Source organism: Rhinolophus sinicus, chromosome 8 (genome assembly GCF_057876585.1).
Source record: "Rhinolophus sinicus isolate RSI-liver-muscle chromosome 8, RSI-T2T, whole genome shotgun sequence".
Classification (NCBI taxonomy): Eukaryota; Metazoa; Chordata; class Mammalia; order Chiroptera; family Rhinolophidae; genus Rhinolophus; species Rhinolophus sinicus.
The window spans coordinates 45997104-46024851 of record NC_142508.1 but is presented as its reverse complement, the minus strand read 5'-3'; the positions used below and the strand labels follow the sequence as shown (position 1 = coordinate 46024851).

Here is a 27748-nt window from a genome sequence, read left to right as displayed (position 1 = left end):
TGACAGCTCTGAGGCGTAGGTTACACTCTAGAGTTCCCTTAGAGATAAGGCTGAAATCACTCATGGCAGGCTATGGCTGGTATCACACCCTTGACTTATCCCTCTTTCCTGTCCTGCTTCCTCCACACCTTTACCCTTCTTACTGGGAGAACTTCCTTAACAAATCACTTGCATAGGAATTCTCATCTCTAGTCTGCTTCTGGGAAACACAAGCTAAAAGAAGGTCCACAGCAGATCTCAATTCCATCCTCCAATCTTTTGTTTCTCCCTAGTCTGTTTCATTTTTAGCAAATGGTTAACCAACCAGACAGCTGTTCTCCATAAAAATGTAGGAGGTATCCTTTATCTCTCTCCCTCATCTTTCATGTCAGCAAACTTCAAATAAAGTTTGAAATATAGAACAGAAATTCTCCAGGCAGCAGCTCCCATGTATCCAAGTAAAGAGGGATTTATTGTGGTTTAATAATTTTTTCAGAGGTTATCTCAGTCACTTATACCTTATTTCTACTCCTTAGGAGAGTGAAAAAATTTAACTTACAGAGACCAGATCATCTTCTCATTGACATACGATCAGTAAGACACCCTTCCTAGACTTGAGATTCAGGTTTACTCCCTGGCATTTTATCTCACTCAATAAGCACAGCCACTATTAATGGGAGAGGACAAAAGAGGCACCTAAGGTAGTCCCTATGGACCATAAATGAAATTTAAAATTTTTCTGTTGACTACAAAGCAATGTAAAGAAAGGGGCAAAGGATTCAAATGAAGCATGAGCCAAATAAATAAACATGAAGAAGAAAATCAGAGGGACAAGTTATAGTTTAGACAAAGCAAAACAATCCAACAAAATATCTTGGAACTAAACATATTTACATAGGTTTTCTTGTGTAGGTAACACATGAACTTTGAAAACTATTTTTATAAAGTCTACACAAATTAGGTGCACTCTCATAATTAGACTGAGCATAAAACCTATTAAAGAAGAGACTATGAAATGACAATACTCATTTAGATATTTAAGTTCTGGTAAGTTGTTCTTTTCATAAAAATCAGTCCCTCTTATTTATAATTATAAATCACCGTCGATCTTCAAAAATAGCTAATAATAGTAAAAACAAATATAGTCATGTTTGTACGTCACTAGTTTGAGAGAGAAATATTGAGTTTTGTGCAATCAGCTTCAAACAAATGCAGGTGACATTCAAACATTTAATGCTGAAGTTCCCTTTTGATAAATATCCCCAATCTTTACTCCTTTTAAAAATGGTGCTGATTTTATTTTTGTGTATCAAATAATATCGTAGAGATGGCATAATAAAATTATTGAAAAATTATTTTATTAATTTTATTAAGTAAGGGTTGGTTCCTGTATTGTTATAGAGAATGAGGTCCTCTTAGAGAAGGAACTCTATTATTACTGCTCAGGGTCTGAGACCACCACCACTTCCAACCAAAACTAGATAGGTTGTATAAGTCAAGGGTCATGGAAGGAATAAAATGATCTGCAGAGTAAGAGTGAAGCAATTTTACAAAATTGCTTATGGCCACTACAAGAAAATAAAAGGTTTTCTCATTTCAAAATATTGTAAACAACTAACAATGATATTAATGCCTATGCAGGTTGTATGGAAACTTGCAGGGCAAGAAAAGTACTATCTCTGAATCAATTTCTCAGGAAAATCTTATCCTCTTCACAATGTCTCAAAACATATTACTAATTAGTTAGCTATGAATCCAACAAATCTGTTTTCAAATAATGCAAAACACACTGAGAAAGTAGGGATCATTAGTTGACCATGATGTTGTAAAACAGTACACAAAATCACATTTGATTTGTCACATTGCTATCAGATTATCAACTTTTTAATAATTACATATTTACTTGAATCTAAGACACAATTGGTTAAAAGATGAATCCCAACTTCACAAATGTTAAAAAAGCATAAGATTGATAAAATATGATAATTTCATATTGTATAGTAAAACATTACTAATTTTCTGGAAATATTTTTGATAAAATAGTTTAGCACCTGATAGGGCATATGAATCCATTATTACATTTTCCTATGGGCATAGGCTTCCCCTAGCCCATACAGTCTGAGAAATAACTACAAACACACTATTAAGACGAGACACCCAGATTACCATTGTGTAACATTAACTTTTAAGATTTATTTTATACGTTAGCAATCTTTTTTTAAAGCATAAAAATTACAAGTAAAGCTAAAAGCTGCCTTTGATCAATACCTTCAATCCTAATCTCCTGCCAGAGACTACACTAACAATAATTTGGTATGTATCCTTCTAGTTCATTTTAAATAGTTTTACATACATCTTTCAGTAGCAAAAGCATAGTTCTGTTCTTTATGAATGATTTCATTCCAATTTACATGAATGTCATCATATAATATGTTTCACTCGGATCTTGATTTTTCACTTGACATTTAGATAATTACCCATATTACAAAATGCAGATCTAGTCCATTGCTTTTAACTGCTGTTTACTATTCCATTATTTGAACACATCACATTTTATTAATCCATTATTATTCCATCAATATTTAGGTTGTTTTCAATTATCTATTTCTTATGCACATTTGTGAGTTTCTTTAGAATGTATATCCAGAAGTAGAACTACAGGTTCTTTTTGTCTTGTAAAAAATGCATCCCTGCCTCAAAGTCATAAACGATATCTTGTATTTCCTTCCAAGGATTTGTTTGGCTTTTTCACATTCCAATATTAAAATCCTTTGGTATTCTGTTTATTTATATGTTGTAAGGTTGTATGTAACTTTATTTCCCCCAACGTGGAGAGTCAAACACTCCAATAAATTCTCTTAACTATGTCATCATTTCCCAAATGATTCATGGTGTCATGTCTAATATGTACCAATTGCACATATATTCATTGGTTTATTCTTAGGCACTCTATTCTGTAAAATCTATTTCTTACCTATTCATGCACTAATACCGCACACTATTTAGTGAGCATAACTATATATGTGTAGTATATGCTAGAAGGTCTGTACTCTCTGTTCTTTTTCAAAATTGTCTCAGCAATCCATAGCCTTTTCACATGAATTTTAGAATAATTTTGTAAACATCCTAGAAAATTCATGTTAGATATTTGGAACTATATTGAGTCTATAGATTAATTTTGGGAGAACTGACATATTGGGTTTTTCGAACTACATACATGGTATTTCTGTTTAATTCAAGTCTTATGCCTATCAGTAAAGGTTTACAATTTTTTCATAAAGATCTTGTTTATTTTTTGTTTGTTTATGCTAAGATATATTAAAAGTTAAGTAAAGCATGGGTTGGATTTAAGAGGTCTTCTCTCATTTAGTACACTCGGCGTTTCTCACCTGTATGACCTCTCTTATGTATAGAAAGGGATGCTCTTTGAGAAAATGCTTTTCCACATTCATTACATTCAAAAGGTTTCTCACCAGTATGACTTCTCATGTGTATAATAAGTAATGAGCATTGAGAGAAAGCTTTTCCACATTTATTGCATTCATAGGGTTTCTCCCCTGTATGACTTCTCACATGAAGAGTAAGGGATGAAATTCGAGAAAAGGCTTTATCACATTCATTACATTTAAATGGTTTTTCTCCAGTATGAATCTTTTCATGCTCAAGAAGATTTTGTCTCTGACTGAAAGCTTTTCCACACTGATTACAATGATAGGGTTTCTCTCCAGTATGAATTTTCTCATGTTCAGTGAGATTTGATTTCTGACTAAAGGCTTTCCCACATACTGTACATGCATAGGGTTTCTCACCAGTATGGATTCTCTGGTGTCGAATGAGGTTAGACATCTGAATAAAAGCTTTCCCACATTCATTACATTCATATGGTTTCTCTCCAGTATGAATTTTCTGATGTGTAATGAGATTTTCTTTCCGGCTAAAGGCTTTTCCACATTCATTACATTCATATGGTTTCTCAGCTGTATGATTTCTCATATGTACAGTAAGGGAAGAACTTTGAGAGAATTCTTTCCCACATTCACTACATACATAGGGTTTTTCACCTGTATGACTTCTCATATGTATAATAAATACTGAGCATTGAGAGAAGGCTTTTCCACATTTATTACATTTATAGGGCTTTTCCCCTGTGTGACTTCTCATGTGTAAAGTAACTGATGACATTCGAGAAAAAGATCTACCACATTCATTACATGCATAAGGTTTCTCCCCAGTATGTATTTTCTCATGCTCAATAAGATTTTGTTTCTGGCTGAAGGATTTTCCACATTCCTTACATTCATAGGGTTTTTCTCCAGTATGAATTCTCCCATGTTCAATGAGATTTGATTTCTGACTAAAGGCTTTCCAACAATCCTTACAGGCATAAGGTTTCTCCCCTGTATGAATTCTCTGGTGTCTAATAAGGTTTGACATCTGAATGAAAGCTTTTTCACATTCGTTACACTTATATGGTTTTTCCCCAGTATGGATTTTTTGATGTGTAGTAAGATTTTCCTTCCTGCTGAAGGCTTTCCCACATTCCTTACATTTATAAGGTTTCTCTCCAGCATGTATTCTCTCATGTCTGATGAGGTCAAGTTTATGGCTGAAGTGTTGTCCGCACTGATTACACTTAAAGGAGGTTACAACACTGGATGAGCAATGGTAAAATGGTTTCTCATACTTATTAAATTCATAGTTTTTCTCTCTTACATAGCCTTTCTCATAACTAAGTAAGTCTAAATTATGTTCCAAAGCCTTATCAAGGGAGTCACATTCATAGAAGCTTTGTCTTGAAGTAACAATGTCTGAGCTCAGAGGAAATATTTTTATAACGTTTTTACATTCAATGACATTTTCCTTAATCAGAGTTTTCTTGGAAGTGGATGTGACTTTCCTCACAAGTGTTCCCTTTTGCTTCTTGATCTGTTCATCAACTTCCCAAACTTCTAAAATGGAGGACCAAAAATTATTACTTTTGAATTTTTCTGCTACTACACTATTAATAACATTTCAGAAATTTGTATGTGCTGTTGATCTTTGATGTTGGCTCTAGTCTCCCTATATTAAAGAAATCCAAAGTGCAAATGTCCCTAGTTCCTAACGTTTGAGAAGTTAACTCCTACAGAAAATATTATGGACAGTAAACTGACATTTATAAGCCCAAGTAGCTTTGATTGATTTAAAATTATACTTAAACAATGCAGAAATCAGTAAAATGAATGGAATGATTAAGATAAAAGGGTAAAGACATAAATTATGGACCGGGAATCAAACGACTAGAGGCTAAAACAAACACTTGTAGTTAAACACAGTGGATTAAATGTATATGTTTTTTTCTCCTCCTCCCTAAAATTCCATTAAAATGACAGTAAGAGAATAATGGGTCAAAACCACAAGAACCAAGGTAACAAGAGTGTAAAGAAGAATGAACAAGAGATTTCAACAAAATACTGGCAGATAAAAGGCATATAGGGAACTGTTAACTGATAGCAGAGTTAAGAAGTTAAAGTGCTATTGAAAATGCAAATGCCAAGCAACAATGTGATATGGCCACAAAAAACTGGGAAAGCTAAAAAATTAGAGGATTTGGGTACTCAAAAGGTAGAGATGAGATTGGGGCTGAAAAAGAAGATTAATTTAAAGTCCGAATAGGGAGCAGTTACACTCCCTGTGGCAGGTATTATGAATCTGTTTAGGTAACATCTATTCCAACCTCCTGCTATGTTTTTGCATTCCACAAAGGCTGAGAGTTAAAACTATATTTCTTAGACACACTTGCATATAGGCCTCTGGATGTGATTTAGGTTTGCCATATAACATTTTAATACAGAAATAAATTAAGAGAGGAAAGAAAGTGGGCATTTTGTTTATGACATTACAACAGAAGTGGCAGGGTTCTGGAGTTCATAGCAGTAGAGGCATTTCCCTGGTTCAATCAGAAGTAATTTCTTGATCATAGTGGGAAAAGAAACTCACTTAGCAGCCTACTTCTGTGGTGTGCTTTTGAGACTCATTCCTAAAAGCTCATCCTATAGCCAGTCGTTCAGTACTCCCAAAGACACATTTAATACCGTCATATAAATTCCTTCCTTCTTAAATTAGTAGTTGGTAGATTCTTACATCTGTAACTGAACGTTGACCAATACACCACCATACCCCAATTCACACAGGAAGAGGCCATGTACCCACAGCCCAAGCAGGAAGGGCAAGGCTTACTTTCTAGAGAAAATAAACCATAGAGGCTCTAGACTCTAGAGGAAAGGACACTAAAAAGCTAGGAATTATGTGAATACATATATTGAATAGTGAGATATCCAATCCCTTTTTGTTGCTTAGCCTCATGAATGCTGGCATGCACCTTCAGGAAAGAGGTGGAAAAATTAAAAACAGAACTCATAGAACTGGCATTTGGGACTCCACAAAAAAACTTCTACGTCCTAATTCAACCATTTCACAGTACATCTCCTACTCAAAAAGCATCAAAGTTTGTTAACTAAAATATTTTTATAATTTCTTTTTATCCTTTCATGCATCAAAATGAGGTAAACTAATGACACTGATGGATTCCTTATTTAAACAAAGATTTTGAGTCTCATTAAAATTAAAACTATATAGAAACAAAGCAAACAAAAAAAATTGGGCAAGTAGTAACTCTAGGAATGACAAAAAGATATATAAGGAAATGTAATTAAGACTCATTTCTTGGCTAGCAGTAATGGTATATCAACAATCAGAAGAGAACAAAGTAAGCAGTGAAAAAATTGATTTAGCCAAAAATTACGATATATCTATATTCAGAGAAAAAGAAAAGGGGAAGTGACAATGGTGGTGAAAAGTACTAAACCTCATCTTTCATTAATATTAACTTGATGAAAATTGAAAAATTACCAAAGAGCAGCTATTCAGAGAAGTCTACCTCCCACCCTGTTCCTGAAATACAGATTACTCCTTTGTCCTACAGGTAAGCATTTTTATTAATTTTGGATTCTTCTTATATTTTTTAAGAAAAAAATATATGCATACACACACACACACACACACACACACACACACAAACACACCCTTCACACCCTTTTTTACAAAATCGGTAGCATATTCTAAATGCTGTTCTGCATATTGACTTTTTTCACTTATATATCCTGAATAGAAGCATGACATCTCTGACTTTTGTATAGTTTTTACATTGAAGCCACATAAATATTTTACATAATGAAAAAAAATTAAACCAAAAAGGGAGGAAAAAGGTCAAAACAACCTGTAAAAATGGAAAACAAACAGAAACAAGTAAACTTGCATATCAAGGTAGGGCCATAATCATACAGAGAAGAATTACTTCAAGTGACTTTAAACATACTAGTTTGACTATATCCTAAGGGAGAAAAAAACACATTCAAAGAAATCCCAAACTACATTCAGTAGTCTTTTTATTATTGGTAATATTGGTATTACTGTTAATTTGGAACTTATATAAAAAGAGAGAGAGAGTGATCAGTTTTGCCACCCCCCCCCACCGGCCCCCACCAAGAGATATTGGGCAATGTTTGGAAGGTCTGGAGACATTTTTGGTTGTCACAACCTGGAGGCGGGGAGGAGAAAGATGGATGGTGTTACTAGCATCTGATGAGCAGAGGCCAGGGATGCTGTTAAACACGCTGCAATGCCAGGACAGCCCCCCACAGCAAAGAATTATCTGGCCCAAAATATCAGCAGTGCCAAGTTTAGGAAACATATATCGATTAAGCCAATAAATATTTCAATGCAATAAGGAACCAAGATTTACAGCATAAAAGACAAATACAAAGCAAAAAACCTAAGTAACAACCCTATGGTCTTTACTTTGAATTGGATGTGTCAGTATAAAGACATATATTTTTTTTCTTTCTAAAAAATGCATTATCCTAGCTTTGTCTACTTAAAGGCTCTAGAAGCAATGATAACCCAGTAATAATGAGTAACCATAGTGCCAGATATCATTTCCCACTAAAGAAAAGAGTTTTTAGGGAAATGGCTATTTTCCATGTCTGGAGCAAGAAATTTACAAAATTAGCCAAAGAATCCTCTGGTTGACTCAGCAATCCCTCTCGTGGGTATCTACCCCCAAAATCAGAAAATATTTATCCATAAAGACAAGTGAGCTCCAATATTCATTGCAGCTTTATTTACGGTGGCCATGACATGGAAACAACCAAAATGTCCTCGATAGATGAATGGATAAAGAAGTTGTGGTATATATACACAATGGAATACTATTCGGTGGGAAGAAAAGATGAAATAGGACCATTTGTGATAACAGAGATGGATCTTGAGATTATACTGCTAAGCAAAATAAGTCAGACAGAAAAAGTAGAGAACCATATGATTTCACTGATGTGTGGTGTATATATACCCAAAACAACAAAAGAACAAGACAAACAAATGAGAAACAAAAGCTCATAGACATAGACAATAGTATAGTGGTTACCAGAGGGTAAGTGGGAAAGGGGTGGTAGATGAGGGTAAAGGGGATCAAATATGTGGTGATGGAAGGAGAACTGACTCTGGGTGGTGAACACACAATGTGATTTATAGATGATGTAATACAGAATTGTATACCTGAAATCTATGTAACTTTACTAACAATTGTTACCCAAATAAACATTAATTAAAAAAAAAATAGAATCCTCTGGTTACAGATAAGACAATTTGAGCATCAAAATAAATCTCATTTTCTATATATTTATTAACAATGTATATTTACTAATAAATAATATATATTTTATATATACTATTTATTATATGCACTAAATATTTATTTTGATGATCGAATTATATAAATTTATAATGGTTTCACTTGGCAAACTGGAGAATGCTAGGGCACCAATCATTATTCTAAAAGTTTTTGAAGGGAAGGGATCAAGTACTTCTCCTTCCTGTCCTGTGAAAACTGTACTTCAGGGTAATCAAATAGTTGATGAAATAGTTCTTCTCTATGGGAGAATTTCAGCTAACAAAAGCAGAAAGGACCTCTAATAAAATAATGGATCTAGGCAAGGATCATCAACAGCTGTTAAAACCTTTAAGGGAGAAGTTGATAAGGATCTTTTAAATAGATGGATTCTGATTCACAACATATGAATCTACTGATCAATCTCAGTATTTCTAAAAGTGGGACAAGCCAACAAGATGCAATAAGATGTACACAGCACCTTCTATGAAGTATCCTTGTCAAAGAATCAAACTTGAATATAATAAAGCCAGATTATAGGAAAAATGGGGTAAAGGAATACCTTAAACAACATCATGAGGAAGCAAGTTGCCAAATGCAGGATGTGGGACATGCTACCGTGTTTCTCCAAAAATAAGACCTAGCCGGACAATCAGCTCTAATGCATCTTTTGGAGCAAAAATTAATATAAGACCCGGTATTATATTGTATTGTATTATATTATATTATATTATATTATTATTACTATATTATATTATATTATATTATATTATACTGTACTATATTATATTACACTCAGTCGTATATTATAATAAAATAAAACTGGGTCTTATATTAATTTTTGCTTCAAAAGACGCATTACAGCTGATTGTCCAGCTAGGTCTTATTTTCAGGGAAATAGGATAGAACTGGGCTTGGTAAACAACAGCCATAGCCTGTATTTGTACAGCCTATAAGCTTAGAATGTTTTTTACATTTTAAAAGGGATATTAGAAAGAGAGGGATAGAGAAAAAGAATATGTGACAGAGACCTTATGTGGCCCACAAAGCCTATGTATCATCTGGCCTTTAAAGGGAAAAACTGCTGACTCTTGTTCTAGAAGACAAATGACCTGGATTCTACACAAATAAAATGGTAAAAAGAAATGAGTTGAGGGGAGGAGGAGGAGGAAGAACTCTTATGAATTAAAACAGACCTAAGAGTATATCGAACAAATGCATTGTGTTGATCTTTATTTAGATCCTGATTCAAATAAGCCATCCATAAAAAGACATTCTTGAAATGTCAGAATATGATCCATGAAAGCATCCATTGACTTATTAAAAAAGAAATGAAATGGAAATCAGTGATCTTACCTTATATTTCTCTAAAAGAGATTACTTAAGACTGTCAGTCAACTCTAAACTTTCTAATGTTTTTAAAAACATTATTTTGTACAGCTAAAAATTAACATTCTTGAGACAACAGAGGAAATATGAACAGAGATTAAGTATCAGATGATAGTAAGAAGTTATTAAGTGTGACAGTAATATTGTGGTTTACAGTGATTTTTAAAATTTTATCTTTTGGAGATACATATAACAGTATTTAAAGGTGAAATGTAAAATAGTTCAGTAACAAAAAACAAAACTGAGGCGGGATAGATAAAACAAGTCTGGCAAATATTGATAACTATTAAAGCTAAATGATGAATACATGAGGATTCCTTTATTCTATTTTTGTGAACGTTTGAAAATGAGTATAATAAAAAAACTTAAAAGTATAAGCACATTTACTTAGAAATATGGAGGTTAATACCCATATTACAGGTCTATCTCAAGAATCGAGAAAATACCAAATAAACAACCTAACATTACATCTTAAAGAGTTAGAAAAAGAAGAACAAATGAAACCCAAAGTCAGCAGAAAGAAGGAAATAATAAAAATTAGAGCAGGGGCCGGCCCGGTGGCTCAGGCGGTTAGAGCTCCATGCTCCTAACTCCGAAGGCTGCCGGTTCAATTCCCAAATGGGCCAGTGGGCTCTCAACCACAAGGTTGCCAGTTCAACTCCTCGAGTCCCGCAAGGGATGGTGGGCAGCGCCCCCTGCAACTAAAATTGAACATGGCACCTTGAGCTGAGCTGCCGCTGAGCTCCCAGATGGCTCAGTTGGTTGGAGCACATCCTCTCAACCACAAGGTTGCCGGTTTCGACTCACGCAAGGGATGGTGGGCTGTGCCCCCTGCAACTAGCAATGGCAACTGGACCTGGAGCTGAGCTGTGCCCTCCACAACTAAGACTGAAAGAACAACAACTTGAAGCTTAACAGCACCCTCCACAACTGAGATTGAAAGGACAACAACTTGACTTGGGAAAATAAAAAAGGCCTGGAAGTACACAGTGTTCCCCAATAAAGTCCTGTTCCCCTTCCCCAATTAAAAAAAAAAAAATTAGAGCAGAATTAAATGAAATAGAGAACAAAAACACAATAGAAAAATGCAAAAAGAGCTGGTTCTTTTAAATGATTAATAAAATTGACAAACCCTTTGCTAGACTCACTAAGGAAAAGAAAAAAGACACAAATAAACAAAATCAGAAATACCCAAATAAATAGCTTAGTTGAAAATAACTGCCCAAATCAGGGAAAATGTGAGAGCAGAACAGGGGACTTCTATATGCCTTGTATTTTTATGGTTTCTTAAAAACATGTATTAGTTGAGAAAAATTTTAAATGCACATTAAAAAGGAATGAAATGATATAAAAGGGAAATAATAACAGTAGCATTAGGCTTGGAGAAGCAAATTACAACCTAATTTCTTATTACTTTTGCCTAGATTAACCGCCGTATGATCCTGAAAAGTTTATCTCTTGTCCATTCTGCAGACCACAACCAAATTAATTTTCATAAAGTTCTGATTTCCTTATTTCTGTAAAAAAAACCACTTGAAGCTTAGGCTGTCCAAACTTAATCCAACCCCAAATTGTTAACAACTATGAAGACAGCTCCAACTTTCCATCTAATTGCAATTCATTCTCATATGTGCCTAAAGAACAAGGCATATAAGTATCCAATACAAAGATCAGAAGGCAAGTCATCTTTGTTCAAGATCTGATTCACTGCAGTGTTCTGATAGCAGGTACTACCATTTTATCCTATGTTCATTTCTAGATACTGAAACTGTTCTTTCCAGCATATCCTTACTGTGTTTTGCTTTTGTGCTTTCTTCATACTGTCACCCCAAATGATAACAGTCTTTACACTATAGCTCTACATTGGTTTCCCATACTTCTGGAGTTGCATAGACTGTGGATAACTTAAAATTCAGATAACTGGACATATTTTTTAACCTTTATATTCAGTTATCTTATAAGCCCCTGCTTGTAACTGACCATTGTAACCTTGGTGCCACCAGGCACAAGGCATAACTATAGCTGCAGTGGTGAAAAAAGGGAAAATTACATTGCCTACAAAATTTAAAAAATAAAGGCATGAAGGCTGGCAACATTCAGAACTCTCTGACTCTACACTAGATGGGTTCATCCTCCACTTCACTAATCCCTCACTGTCCACCCTCCTCCAGTCAGGCTATGCTTCTCATTTTACCCCATAAACACATCATGCTAATTTTATTCTCCAAATTTTGTTACATTTTCCTCATTTTTTTAGTAAGTCTTAAGAATCTACAGATTTTACAGGAAAACAGATTTAATGCCAAGCTCTCCTTTAAAAATGAAAAACCTTCTTAATCTTGTTACTCCTTCTACAGACAGCCCTTCTCTCACAACCTTTAAGGTATTCTCTACCTGATTTACTCATTTACTATAATAAATAAATGCTCCACAGGCAATTTAAGATCTCAACAATACTGCATGTGGCTCCGCCCTGTCTTTTTACTCTAACCTGAATTCCTCTGCATTTACATTGAAGGTTTGCAAGTAAATATTTTCAAACAACAAAAGCACTACAAAAAATCTCTCCAAATATAGCTCTACATCAATCAATTCATGAATCATTTACATGAAGAATAAGATAGACTTTCTCTTGGTGGGTTAATAATTTAAAGCTCAGACATCAAAGTGTAAAAACATATATAAGGCTATATGTTTCCAGACTCCAAATCACTCTGGTAGACATAAAGCAGAAAGTTAGCTCAGAGATGAGGGAGATCGATAATGGCTGGAAGTGTTGGGGACCATTTATTGGAATTTGAGATCCATGTTAAATAACCGCTAGAACCAGGATAGCTAAGAGCACTTACAGTTAAAGGCAAAGATGTGAAAAGTTTCACAATGCTGGAGACATTAAAGATATATAGTCCAATGTTGTCATTTCTGGAGTTAAATACTGATTTCAAGGTTGAGCACACCTGTATTATGAAGGTAAATAAAAGGAAAAAAAATGAGTCTTTATGTAATTTAGAACTGTTTTGGATAATGTCCAGTGACGGATGGAGAAAAGAAGTCATGTAAAATACACTTCATAAAGCAGGAATAAATAAACAATACACAAGAACTGAGGAGAAAGCAGAATCTTTTAGAGGGAAGCAAAGAAGAAAGATATATCCAAGAAGGGTGATCCAGGATCAAATATAATGTAACATAGAGCATGTCCTATTTCAATATTGTTGAATTAAACAGCTCTGTCTCCTCTCCTCTCTGCAAACATGAAAAAGAAACAGAAAAAGAAAATACATCTTCAATGAAACTAAAAAGCAGCTTAACTCCAATCCCAGAATATAAGAAAAGATCAGAGGATAGACTGGACCAGATAGGGAAGAAACCCAGAGACAGTGGCTGTTCTTTCTTATCTCAGACATTAAGCACAGTGAACAGAGTTCAACACAGAAGGCACACCCTGTGGGTAGAATAAACAAGTCATTTTTTTCAACAGTGGGATCCAGATGTGTTAACACTAATGGCAGGAACATAATGGTCTTCATCTGGCCCTGTCAAATGGTAGGGAAGGCAGAGCTAAACAAAGAGATGCAAATAGTCATTATTTTTGTATAAACAGTCTTTTGGTATAGGAGGGTAGAAGAGATACTGAGTGCTAGAGAAAGCATGCAACTGATAATCTCTAATTCAAGAGAAGTAAAGGGCAAACCAACTCTCAACATAAAACTTGATATGATAAAGGAGGTCAACATGAGCAACAAAGACTTCTTACTAGGTCAGAGCATTTTTCTGGAACTCTTCAACATTCTCCTATAAATGGTGGGTCCAACAAGAAACAATCTAATTCAAAGAAGAGGAATGATAATTATAAAAGGTACCAGCTTCAGATCTATATAATGATGCTATAAGAACCAAAAAGTATAAATATACATTGACAGGAAAAATTTGATACTAATTGATCAATAGGCCTCATAAAGTTCTAAAGCTTCAAAGAAAAAAGGAACATCTGGGCATCCCAGGCAAACACCTGGGATAGTCATTCACCTATAAGGGGGAACAACCAGGCTTTACATTTCTCCAAGCAACATCAAAGCCAGGAGACAATAGAGAATTGTCTAAAGTTTTCAGGGAACTATCTACAAAAACATTTAGGAAACAACATATGGCTCAAGAATTTTATACACAGTCAACTATCATCCAAATATAAAGGTTAAAAAAAAAAAGATATTTTCTCATGTGCAAAATTTCAAGGACTCTAGTTCCCACTAAATCATAAGTTCCATGAAGACAGGACTTTGTTTTGTACACTGTTATATGCCCATACCCAGACATCCTTATTGTTATGACTATAAATGTGGTTTCCTTTCCTTTATATCTTTTACTTGATTACTGAAGTATATATGAAATCTATTGATTTTTATTTGTTAATTTGATATTCTACCATTTCATTGGGTTCTTTTAGTATTTGTTGTACTTTTTCAGTTGATTCTCTTGTGTTCTTGAGGGATACAATTTTAATCTTTAAATAAAGATGGTTTTATAGGTTCCTTTATAATTCTGACAGTATTGATTTTTTTCTCTTGTCTAATCCTTAGGTATAAACTTAATAAGAAATATCAAACCCTATAAAGGAAAAACTTGGAAAGTGTTTCTGAAGGACACAAAAGTAGATAGATTTGTACACAGAGCATATTCCTAGACATTATAAAGATGTCCAACCTTGACATTATAAAGATGTCAAATCTCTGACATTAATTTATATATCTAACACATTCCCAATAAAAAAGCCCAACATGTTTTTCTCTGAAAAGGTAGAGTCAAATCTAAAATTATATGGTAAAATAACAGTCACGAATAGCCAGCACAACTCTGAAAAGGAAGTGCATGCAACAGGTAAAGAAAGGGACTGATTGTCAAGGATAAGAGGAAGATTCACTTTTCAATGTATCTTTTGGACTATTTATATTTTTTAACCAAGTGTACATATATTATATTTTCTAAAAAATTAAAGTAATGGAAGGTGGGGATAACCAGGAAGGAGGCATAAATTTCTAAGCCAAAAACTTTTAAAGCTACATGGGATTGTGACTGTTGTGAGGTACAATGGAAAGTGTGAGTGCTGTTACAAAACACTCATTGGAGGCTTTTCAAAATGGGAAGAAATTAAAAGGAATCTAAGTGTGAAACATTTTTTTAAAATACCACACATCCATGAAATACTGAATGCGTAAGAAAATAAAACTGTGAACACAAACAAAAGAGAGAGTTTAAGGATCACAATCATCCTGAAAGTAGGATGTAAATGAATCAGGGAAGGTTGGCGTCCTGAAATCAGATGAGACTACTGGCCCTTTAAGTTTGAAAAAGGAAGCTAACTCCAATATAGGAAGAAAATAGTATCTGGAAATGTCACAGTAATCCAATCCATCCATACCATTTGTCACTCTAGAAGGCTATAGCCTTTAAGAAAATCTTGGAAAATGTGAAATATCAACTCCCTGAATAACTATCATGTGGCTTTCTCATTGAGAGCTGCCTTTTCACTTATTCACCTGGACAGTGTGTCCCAAACATTTCTTCCTCTATCACCCATGGCTCCTCTTCCTGCTCCAACTTGAAGATCACATCTGGTTTTGTGACTTGATAGCCTATTATGGGAAACAGCAAAGGATTTGGATGTTAATGCTGGAGACAACCTTCCAGATCTTGGGCTGAATCCTGGGGGCTTGAGAGCTTATGAGGATGAAAATGGAGGAAGTTCCACAGTGAAACAAAGGAAGTAGAATTTACCTTGAAGACAAGTACATACACTCATGTGCAGAAAGGGAAGGCTACATTGATTTGGCAAGTTAAAGCCATCACATATTTGAGATGGAAAAGGTATTTCCTGTAAAATTGTAAAACTACCCTTACCCACTGTGACCAGGTTGCTATAGTTCTCCAGCATCACATCCCGGTACAAGTTCCTCTGAGCAGGTTTCATTTGCTGCCATTCCTCCTGGGTGAGGTCCACAGCCACATCCTTAAATGTCACTGTTTCCTGTAAAAACACAACCCTAACTAACATAAAGTCATCAAAATTAGACACAATGGGAGAGTGATGTCAGAAACATAGTAGAATGAGGGTGCTCCTTGAAAAGCTCCCCTGGAAGTTACAACAAATTGAACAGCTATAATTCAACGAAGAATATCCTACACAACACACAAACATGTCTTAGAGATCCGCGCATTGAAACACCTGAAGGTGGATGAATCGGAGCAAACAGGGAAAGAGGAAAGGGGGAAGTGCAGAGGCGGAATCATGGGATGCAGCCTGGAGCTCAGTGCGGTCCTGGGAGAGGGAAGGTTTGAGACGGCAAGTGCACCTTCTGTGGCCCCAGCAATCCTGCCTGAGGGATCAGCATATAATACGGGTAAACCCAGAGATGGGGCAGAGACCTCCAGACAAAGACCAAATACAGAAGAGCGACAATGGAGGTCAAACAGCTCTCGCTGCCAGGCAGAAAAACAAAGCCACGGAGTCTGGCGGCCTCCCCCACCCTCCCAGAGCTCACCTCCCCCACACTCTCCCAGTGGTAGCAGCAGGCCACTGGAAAAAATAAAAACGGTAGCAGTGTCAGATTAAATAAAAGAATATCTACAGCCCTGAGAACTGGAGAGACAGTTCCTGAGCGGGGGATGCAGCATGATGTGGCTAATCTCAGTGACAGGGGAGGAGCTACAGGGGCGAGACAGCTGTAGTCTGGCACTCGCCATTATTTGGAGGAGAGCAGAGCATCTGCCACCTCTCCCAGCTCACTCTACCTCCACCTTTCCTGGCTGATCGCAGTGGGTGCACGTAGGGCTGCTGAGGTGCAGGGCTCTGAATCTGTGTGCAGGGGCAGCACTGGGGTTCCAGAGGCTCAGAATCACATCCTACCATGGGGATGGTGCCCTGAGAACAAGGAGACTTAGTCACAGAGAAGAAGCCCACCTCCCCAGGAAATCTTCCACCATGGGAGAAGCCTGAACAGCTCAAAATAAAATAAAATACTCCAGTGGTACCTACTGGAAGGCAAAAGAAAGACCTCTTCATATAAACATGCCACAGAATTCACTCCCGTAGATGCCCAGGAAGAGAAATAATCCAGTAATTGCCATGAATAACCAAGGTAACAAGGCAGCTCAGAAAGAAAATGAAAAATCTCCAGAAAGAAACTGAAAGACATGGAAATATGTGACTTAAATGACAGAGAATTCAAGATTGCAGTTCTGAAAAAACTCAAAAAGATGCAAGAAAACTCAGGTAGACAGTTTAATGAACTCGGAAATAAAATCAACAACAAAAAAAATATGAATATTTTACCAAAGAGACTGAAATTTTTAAAAAGAACCAAATAGAAATTCTGGAGCTGAAGACCTCAATAAAAGAGATGAAGAATGAAATATAGCCAGCTTAGGAAATAGAGTCGACCAGATGGAGGAAAGAACTAGTGATATCGAAGATAGAAATCTGGAAATGATGCAGATGGAAAAAGAGAGAGACTTTAACGTTTAAATGAAAGGACTCTACAAAAACTATCTGACTCCATCAGAAAGAGTAATATAAGAATAATGGGGGCCAGCCCGGTGGCTCAGGTGGCTTGAGCTCCGTGCTCCTAACACCGAAGGCTTCCAGTTTGATTCCCACATGGGCCAGTGGGCTCTCAACCACAAGGCTGCCTGTTCGATTCCTTGACTTCTGCAAGGGATGGTGGGCTCCGCCCCCTGCAACTAAGATTGAACATGGCACCTTGAGCTGAGCTGCCGCTGAGCTCCCGGATGGCTCAGTTGGTTGGAGTGCGTCCTCTCAACCACAAGGTTGCCAGTTTGACTCCCGCAAGGGATGGTGGGCTGCACGCCCTGCAACTAACAACGGCAACTGGACCTTGAGCTGAGCTGCGCCCTCCACAACTAAGATTGAAAGAACAACAACTTGACTTGGAAAAAGCCCTGGAAGTACACACTGTTCCCCAATAAAGTCCTGTTCCCCTTCCCCAATAAAATCTTTTTTTACCAGAAGAAGAAGAGGGAGAAGGGCACAGAGAGCATATTCAAATAAACAGTTGAAAGAACTGGATCCTTGAATCCAAGAAGCAAACAGAACGCCTAATTACCTCAATCCTAACAGGACTTTTCCAAGGCACATTATACTGAAGTTGTCAAAAATTAATGACAAAAAAGAATTCTCAAGGCAGCCAGGGAAAAGAAGGCTGTAACCTACAATGGAAAGCCCATTAGATTATCATCGGACTTCAGCAGAAACTCTACGAGTGAGAAGGGAGTGGAATCAAGTATTCAAACTATTAAAAGAGAAATTACCACCCAAGAATAATATATCCAGCAAAGTTATCCTTTGGATATGAAGGAGGAATAAAGACCTTTCCAGATACATAGAAGCGGAGAGAATTTTGCACCACAAGGCCTGTATTACGGGAAATACTGAAGGAGGCTATTTGACCTGAAACAAGAAGACAAAAGGATACAAAACTATGAGCAAGATTACTAACAGACAGACAGAAGCAGGAAATGGCAACCTCAACACAGAATAGGATACTATACATTTAAACATAACATGAAGAGTAAAGAAGATACAAACATAAAAAAGAAAAAGAAAAGAAGACAGTTTGTTACTGTAACTCAGAAATAAACTCAGAGCATAAATAGGGATAATTTGTGACAACAAAAACATAAAAGGGGAGGGAGTAAAGGTCTAAATATGCAAAAGGGAATGGACATAAGAAGCATGCAGAAGAAAAAAGACTACTGTATATATTGAACTTTCTTCTACACAAAGTTAATGGTAACCGCTCAAAAAAATCCAGAACTGAGACATAACATTAAAAAAAGAAAAAACAGAGGAATAAATCATACCATACCACTAAACTAAAATAGCAGACAGAAACACAAAGGCAAAGAAACAATGGAGGCACCAAACTACCAGAAAACAAAAGATAAATGGATTTAAGAAAGCCTCATATATTAATAATTACCCTAAATGTAAATGCATTGAACTCACCAATAAAAAGGCACAGAGTAGCAGATTGGATCAAAAAACAAAACCCAACCATATGTTGCCTCCAAGAGACACATCTCAGCTAGAAGGACAAATATATACTCAAAGTGAAAGGGTGGAAAATGATACTCCAGCAAATGGCATCTAGAGAAAAGCAGGTATAGCCATCCTTATATCGGATGAAACAGACTTCAGGATAAAAAGGTAATAAGAGACAAGGACGGACATTTCATAATGATAAAGTGGACAATACAACAAGAAGACATAACATTTATTAATATATATGCTCCCAATCAGGGAGCACCAAAATATATAAAGCAACTACTAACAGAACTAAAGGGAGAAACTGACAAAAACACAATTATAGTAGGGAACCTAAATATGCCACTAACAGCTATGGCTAGATCATCTAAACCCCATATCAATAAGGAAATATCAGCCTTAAATGACACATCAGACCAAATGGACATAACTGACATTTACAGAGAATTGGTACATTTCTGTTTTCTGTATTACAAAATCTGTTCTCAGTTTTGCTTTATTACAGTGTTTATTGTAGTTTTACTGAAGAGAAGTATTCATTTTATGAACCCAAACCAGACATCTTCTTTCTCATTAATATCATACGTTAAACAAAAAAGGCAGGTGAATGAATAAAGCCAACGTATCCAAACTTTTCATGTAGAAAAGATTTACATAGATAATTATTAATAATACTATCATTTATGGAGCACTTACCATGTGCATTTAGCATTCCCAACGTTACTACGGGATAAATACTATTATTATCCCCATTTACAGATGATGTAACTGAGGCCAAAGAGATGAAGAAACTTGCCCATAATCACGCACTTAGTATTTTGCTGAGCAAAGATTTGAACCGAAGTCTGTCTAGGCCCAGAGAACAACTCTGCCAACAGGAGAAATAACTCGATGAACCACATGATCATATGGTCAAAAGAAGTGTGTGTGTTTCAGGGAGGGAAAGATAAAAGTTTAGGAAAAAGAGGCAGTGAAGTGGAAAATGTCTAAAACATAGAATGTGGGAGATTCTGGAGTTGGAAACAAAAAGAATCAAGAGCAGAGGATAATTATTTTGTAAGAAGACAAACAACATTGCATCTTCTGAGAATATAAAAAAAGATGTGGAGGGGCCGGCCCAGTAGCTCAGGCAGTTAGAGCTCCATGCTCCTAACTCTGAAGGCTGCCGGTTCCATTCCCACATGGGCCAGTGGGCTCTCAACCACAGGTTGCAGGTTCGATTCCTCGACTCCCGCAAGGGATGGTGGGCAGCGCCCCCTGTAACTAAAATTGAACACGGAACCTTGAGCTGATCTGCCGCTGAGCTCCCAGATGGCTGGGTTGGAGCGCGTCCTCTCAACCACAAGGTTGCTGGTTTGACTCACGCAAGGGATGGTGGGCTGCGCCCCATCCAACTAGCAACGGCAACTGGACCTGGAGCTGAGCTGCACCCTCCACAACTAAGACTGAAAGGACAACAACTTGACTTAGAAAAAAGTCCTGGAAGCACACACTGTTCCCCAATAAAAAAAAAGAAAGAAAAAAAAAAAAGACGTGGAGAGTTGTGGATACCAGAACTACCAGATTTGCCATAGAATATTAGTATATATTTTAACTCAAGTTATAAAAATCTCAACTGAAGAAAATATATATGTAGGATCATTTGAAAGACATGTTCCATTTATTCTTTCAGATAATTTTAGTTTTTAATCTTTGGCCAAGACAGACATTTAAAAAACTGAGCTTAAAATTATAAGAATTATGAAATTATTTTGGAATTTCTTTTTTACTTAGGTGCCAATGAAAAGCTTTCTTTCCTTAATTTTAAGTTTTTCCTCATAAACAGTACAAATTATAAAATGGATTTTGTGTCCATTTGCTTTCGCTTCTCCAGATGATATTCAAATTTGAACTCAACTTTGATAATTCTATATGGACCTGCTTCTGCACAGCCATACCCCAAGTTTCCCCTTGTTTTGATATCTATCTGTCTTTTTCTTCACTTTGATTTTCACCAATTTAGTTTTTTCCAACTTACTGGTAGGTTGGTAACGTAACCATTGCCACTGCATTGCAAAATAATACTGGAAAAGAAACAAGTGCTTAAAACATACAAGAGACTTGGTCATATCCTCTTCTTCCTCAAAAAGGGTTGAGTCCTGAGAACACCAAGCTGAGGGAAGAAAAATAAAACAGATTTACTTCAGAACTCCAGACAAAGGAGTATAGAAATCTTCAACACCAGTTTGTTATAAGATCATAATATTGAGAAATGTTAATCAGCACCAGACTGAAATGTACATGGGTCACTAATTTAACCATATGTGGTCAGACAGGAATTTCTGGAGGGCTAGGTATGGGTGCCAATGGATCCACTGACAATATAGTGTTTACCTAGGATCCTGCTATTTTATTCCTAATAGGAAATTTATCTTAAGTATATAAAAATAAAATACCATGAAGATTTAAGGATTAAATCAGTTATGAAGTACTGTAGAGAATTTGGAAAAAACTTTAATTGGATAAAAGATACAGGTATTGTGGAACATTCATATGATGAATGAAATTCAGTCATAATTATAATGACATTTGAAAGTAACTTAATTGATTTTTTTTACCCTAAAAAATTCAGGGCCTTCAAGTTAAAAATGGAAGACTTGAACACTTGCTTTTATTTCTGCTCTCTCCCAAACCCAATCTAAATGAAAGTAAAGGAACAAAGGAAGCCAAATTGCACAAGGATTTCAGCAGATACGAGATGTCAATAAATTTTGGAAGCTAGAGAGCAAATGACTGGTATCTAACTTAACTTGGAGGGTGGGGAAACCATGGCAGACCCTTGAAAGGCTCAGGAATGAAGGCACTGCGTATTTCTGCAGGCAGAAATTTGGGGTGGGGCTGAAAAATGGGGAACTGAATGTAAGGTGGGTTTGCAATGTAGAGAAAATAAGGGAACTAAGTGAACATTGTCATACTGAAAGATGAGGCACTCCCACCAACTTCATTCCTTTATTTGCCTCCTAAAAGCAGGAATTCTGGCTTATATGCTTCTAGAAAGTCTAGCGCCTCTTGATGGGGATATTGACTAGCCCAAAAGAAACTGCATACAAATCCTGACATTTAGCCAACCTTCAACTTCCAATAAAATATCATATTAAAAAGAAGGGCAAGGAGAAGAGTGAATAGGGGTGGGGTGAGGGTAATGAAGAAAAAACAGATAAAAAACAGAGATCAATCCTTACCTCTACTGTCAAAAGTCAATAGGTAATATCTAAAACTGAGCAACTAAGCATTAGCAGTATGAGGACATTATTCAGAAAAATGGAAGTGAATACCAGTATATCCAGAAAAAATTGATTAAAATGGTTGCTTCTGGGGAGTGGGAACAGTGAATAGGAAGGATGGAATAGGAACCTTTTGTTTATGATTATATATTTAACCATATTTAACTTTTAAAAAAATCTAAGTGTACTTAAGAAAAATGGAAATTACATTTAAAATACTTATTTTTTTTAAAAGTCAAACAAGTCAAGTGAATTTTGAAAAATATCTACCCTGCACAGTCAATACTTTCTTGGTAGGAGTACTGAATCTCCTAACTCCTTTTATTCTGTGTCCCTGAATGTACAGTCTCTCTCTCCTAAACTCTGTCCATCTCTGAGTCACCTCACCTCTCCTTTCCATTATCTGGGTCAAAGTCTCCATTATCAAACAGTTACAGCTCATTTCTGAAGGCTGAGATGTCATCAGGACTTGCACACTCTTGGTAGAAGGTTTGAGATGGGCTGCAGGTCCAGCAATTTCACGGTCCACTCTATCTCAGGACACTCCAGCTTCTCAGGTTAGGAAGTCTCTTTCCATGATAGGTACCTGCTCTCCAGGTGTCTTTCTACTCACATCATTGATCTGTCTTATCTTTGTGGAGCCTGGACCTGTGATATAAATCCAATTTACCTGAGGTCTCACTGGATCGCTATACTAATGAGCCTCCAAGATAACCCCAATGATCACAACCTTCTGTATTTATGTCTTTTGTACACCACTCCTACATTTAATAGAGTTGACTTTTATAATTGTAGGGAAGATGTTAAGAAAATTTGCCTTCACTGGCTGATGTGAGCTTTTGTCTGTTAGTTTTTGTTCCTTTGTTTCCCCACATGAGACACTGCATGTGAGGTTTGTCTGTTTGTTCCCTCACATGTGGAGGACTGCATGTGACGTAATAATTAGCTTTTGTCTGTCAGGTTTTTGTTCCCCCACATGAGAGACTACATGTGGGGTTCCCTCCCGTGAGAGACTGTATGTGAGGTATTGGTTAGCTTAGGGTTAAAAAATTTCTCCCTAGGAGGATGTTGCTTTCTGTCTGTTCACCCGCATCAGCAGATGACGTGAAGAAGTAACTAAATTATATCAGAATGACGTGACAGGCATGTTGCCAGGCTTTGGAAGGCCTTGGGCTGATGGTCCCAGGCGAGAGCAGCAGGTGTTGTTTGCCCAAATGAACTGGCCCTTCAGTCGGATAAATAATATTCTTATCACTATAAGTGCCGGACCCTCCCGGAACTGGCCAAGGATCTTGGCTCTAGGGTACATCTGAAAAAGTATATAAGACAGACCTCAGTTGGTAGTGTATTTTAATAATTTTGTCATTTGTCATTGGTGATTTTTCATCATTCTAACATTCTGAAGACTCATATACAACATGTAGTTTACATCACCTGGAGACGCCCTGACTTCCAGCCGTGGACCTGGTGAGGTCGGGCTCAGTGTTGTTCCCCATGGTTAGCCTTCTTGAGAACTTGTTAACATTTAGAAACTTGTATACAGCTTGCAGCTTGCAGCATCAGAAGACACCCTAACTTCCAGTAACAGCAACAACAACCGCAACAGCAATGGCAACAGCAACAGCAGCAGCATTTTTGAGAACTTGTTAGCATTTTAGAAACTTATATGCAGCTTGCAGCATCAGAAGATGCCCTAACTTCCAACAACAACAGCAACAGCAACAATAGCAAAATTCCGGGTAACTAGCAAGCAGCAGTGGGAGACACCTGAATTTCTCTCAGCTGCAGACTTGGCAAGGTTTTGATTCCTGACCTTTCCACTGTTGTTTTTCCTATGGTTTGGTGAGCTTTTGGCAACTACTGTAATAGTTGCTTTCCTATAGAATTTATTACTGTTTTTGGATACTCCTTATTGATGTTATTTGTGTATTTAGCCAAGTGATTTTTGATCAATAGTAAACATATGACAAGATCTCTTAAAATTACATGTATGTATACTCCTTTGACATGACATTGTTATCAATGTATATAGTTTAGTCTTAACCACCTTTACTTTCTGTAATTAACACATTCTTTTAAGTGTCTTTGTCTTTGCTATTGCATTGTTAAATAAATTGATTAGATATTGCTAAATAAATTCATTCGTCACACTCTAGCGTGCTCCCCCTCTATCTTTTCCCCTCGTCATTACAATAATGGATAAGGTATTGTAGAAATGATGGTGTGTCACTGACTTCCAAGGTTAGGTCATAAAAGCCATTGTGAGAAATTCTGGTCAAGATGGCAGAGTAGGTAAACACTGTGCTTGCCTCCTCCCATCATCCCATCAAAATTACAAATAAATTATAGAACAACTATCATTGAGAACCACCTGAAGACAAGCTCAACAGAATTCCTATAACTAAGGACATAAAGAAGCCATGATGAGACTGGTGGAGGAGTGGACACGAGGAATGGGCAGGTCCTACACCCACAGTGCAGTGAATAAGAATCAGAAGGGATACCTCATCTGCAGAGGTCTACCCTGAGGAGCAAGGAGCCCCCACCCTACACCAGGCTCCCCAGTCCAGGGTACCAGTGCCAGGAAGAGGCATCCCTATAAAATCTGGCTGTGAAAACCAGGGATCGTGACCAAGTGAGACAGAGGGCTGCAGGAGACCTACGCAATCCTCTTGAAAAGCTCATGTACAGACTTGCATGCTCACAAACTTATTTGCTCTGGGCTCCAGTGCAGGGGCAGCAACTCAAAAAGCACTGGGGACATATGGGAAGGAACAGAGTTGACTAGCTTCAACACAAGGGCTGAAGGGGTAGGGGCCAGGGCAGGTCTATCTGGGACAGAAGCACTGGTAGGCACCATTGTGCCTTTGTTGAATTCCTCCCGCCCAGCAGGCAGGTGACAAATTTGTGCTCTCCATTAACCTAGTTAACACCATTCACCCACCCTGGCGATTCCCTGAACTACCCAACTTGTGCACCTGGCCCAAACCTTTTCTAGAGGCTTTTCCACACAAGTGGCCTGCCTCAGCTCGTACTGCAGACTTTCCTCAAATATCTCAAAAGTCCAAAACCCCCAAACAAGCAGAAGCTGGCCCCAGAGGGTCCTGTACATCTTTCTAAGTGCCCCCAAGCCCAGCACAAGCAGAGACCAATCTCAACTTGCACTGTGGCTTCCATCAGGTTGCAACAAGGCTGGCATAAGTGGTGGCCAGACTTAATTTGGAACACAGCTTCAACTCATTGGCCACAAGCTTGGCACAAGTGGCAGTTGTCCTCAGCTAACATCATGATGTCCACCAGAGTTCTAAGCCTGGCACTCGTGGCAGACAGCCTTGCTTTTTAGCACAACCTCTCTGAAGCTACTCCAGACCCACACAGCTGGCAATCAACCAAAGATCCTTCTTTCTTAAGGCTGAATCTTATTCCATTTTATGTATATACGTCATTTTCGTTATCCATTTATCTGTTGATGGATATGTTTCCATATCTTGAGTATTATGAATAATGCTGCAATGAACAGATATTAAAATGGTAAATTTCATGTTATATGTGTGTTTATGTTATCTATATTTGACCATAATTATATATGTATACCTAAATGCATATACAATGTACATATATATAAATTATTACTACTAATTTGGGGTATTTAAAATTAGAAGAAAGTAATATATCAGATAAGAATAACATAGAAATGGGTGGGTCATGTGGAGTTCAAGTGTTCTAAAGTCTTATTTAAGTTTGGGTTTTGTTAAGTATGTATGTTAAAAATTGAAGGATAAGAACAGAAACCAAAGCAGTGGGGAAAAAAAGGGGCTAAGTTTAACCTGCATAAAAAAGAGGGTATCATAAATAGAAAATAAAACAAATTTATATCAGCAATTGCAATAAACATAAATGAATTAAACTCACCTATTAAAATGAGAGTCAAATAGGGTATAAGGGAAAAAAGTCCAGCAATATACTCTTTACAAGAAACAGACCTGAAGCATACACATAAAGGAAAAGGTTGGAAATGAAATTCCTAAAAAATATTCACAATATCAAAATCTGAAAAGCAATATTATAAAAGAGAACTTGGACTAAAAGGCATTCACCAGGATAAACAGGCATATTTCTGAATGTGTAACCTTGGTCCCAATTCTTCACCTCCCTCTGATAGGATTATACAGTCACACTCTTTGCCACGTAATTTTGCCTTGCCTTTGGACTGTGGGTGTAATTGATGTGTACATTTACCCATGTGGTTGCTTTGGCTAATGTAATATTAGCATATTTGGGAGTAGGGGTTTTAAGGATGTCTTGTATAATCTGTCTTGTGCTCTGGTGATCCACAATAAGAACATGTCCCAGTAACCACTGTTCTTTTAGCTTGAGCTGCAGAAACACATATAGAGCTGATCTGAATCTATCCTGCAGCCTAGCCAGCCGTTCAGCCAAGCCCAACCTAGATAAACTGAATACAGAAAACCTGCAAACCGGTCAGCATGAGAATAAATTCTTGCTGTTGTACGCCATTGAGTTTAGGGGTGGTTTGTTAGGCAGCATTATTGTCATGGCAATAGCTAACCAATACATATAACAAAAGCCATATGATGATGAGATAAAGAATCTGGAAAAGATCACCAAGGAAAACTGGAAAGCACCAGAACAGGGCCAAGTACTTCTCTGGGGGAAAAGGCAGCAAAGTAGACTAAGGACTGGCCAGTGGAGACAGAGGACCACTTGAAATCAAATATTGCAGAAAATTTTTTTCAAGCAGTTATCAGCTATGACAAATGCTACACAGAAGTCAACACAAGTGAGGCAAGACCCACTACACATATCACAAATACCTCACCAGACCTTTTATGACAATCACACAGACAACGCCACACATGTCATCATAATCACACACAACCAGAAACGTCACCATGACATAACCACATACATCACAATCACACATCCCATCACAATTACTCTATCACACTCACACAACCACACCACCATCACTCTCACACACTTAACTCCTGCCACAGTTTCTTGCTCCAGCAACTCCAACCACTGTCCAAGCGGACTCCCACCAAGAACACTATGCACTGCCCTTACTCTGCACACTCCGGGCCTCCTTAGAGGTTGCGCCCGTCAGCAGCGTAAGACGGTGCATCCCCGCTCTCCTCCACGCGCCGCTCCAGGGATGCGGCAGCGTCACCTGCCGGAAACAGCCGAATGCACATCCAACGCGGTTTCTGGGAGGTTGAGTGAAGACGACTAGCGAGCAGGAAGGCCCGGGCCAGGCGCGAGGAACGCAGAACTAACCACCCCTCTGCGCCCGCCTCCAAACCCAGGTGCCGCGGCACAACAACACCT

At 37.3% G+C, this 27748-nt stretch overlaps 1 protein-coding gene across 6 annotated transcripts; it reads right to left on the bottom strand.

Moving 5' to 3' along the window:
• Window positions 1–432: 432 nt before the first annotated feature.
• On the bottom strand, window positions 433–27731 carry ZNF568 (zinc finger protein 568). Of its 6 annotated transcripts, XM_074315764.2 has the most exons (6): window positions 27488–27726; window positions 22787–23047; window positions 21230–21288; window positions 15974–16100; window positions 15613–15708; window positions 433–4928 (listed from the first exon to the last, which is right to left on the bottom strand). In XM_074315764.2, exons 2-6 carry the CDS (start codon window positions 22860–22862, stop codon window positions 3346–3348), a joined length of 1941 nt encoding a protein of 646 aa, XP_074171865.2. In that variant the 5' UTR covers window positions 22863–23047; window positions 27488–27726; the 3' UTR covers window positions 433–3345. The 6 variants fall into 6 exon arrangements, with proteins under 6 accessions (XP_074171865.2, XP_088656763.1, XP_088656764.1 ...); XM_088800637.1 differs by lacking the exon at window positions 22787–23047 and having other exon boundaries at window positions 27488–27731; XM_088800638.1 differs by lacking the exon at window positions 22787–23047 and having other exon boundaries at window positions 15974–16120; window positions 27488–27503.
• Between the last annotated feature and the right edge of the window lie 17 nt (window positions 27732–27748).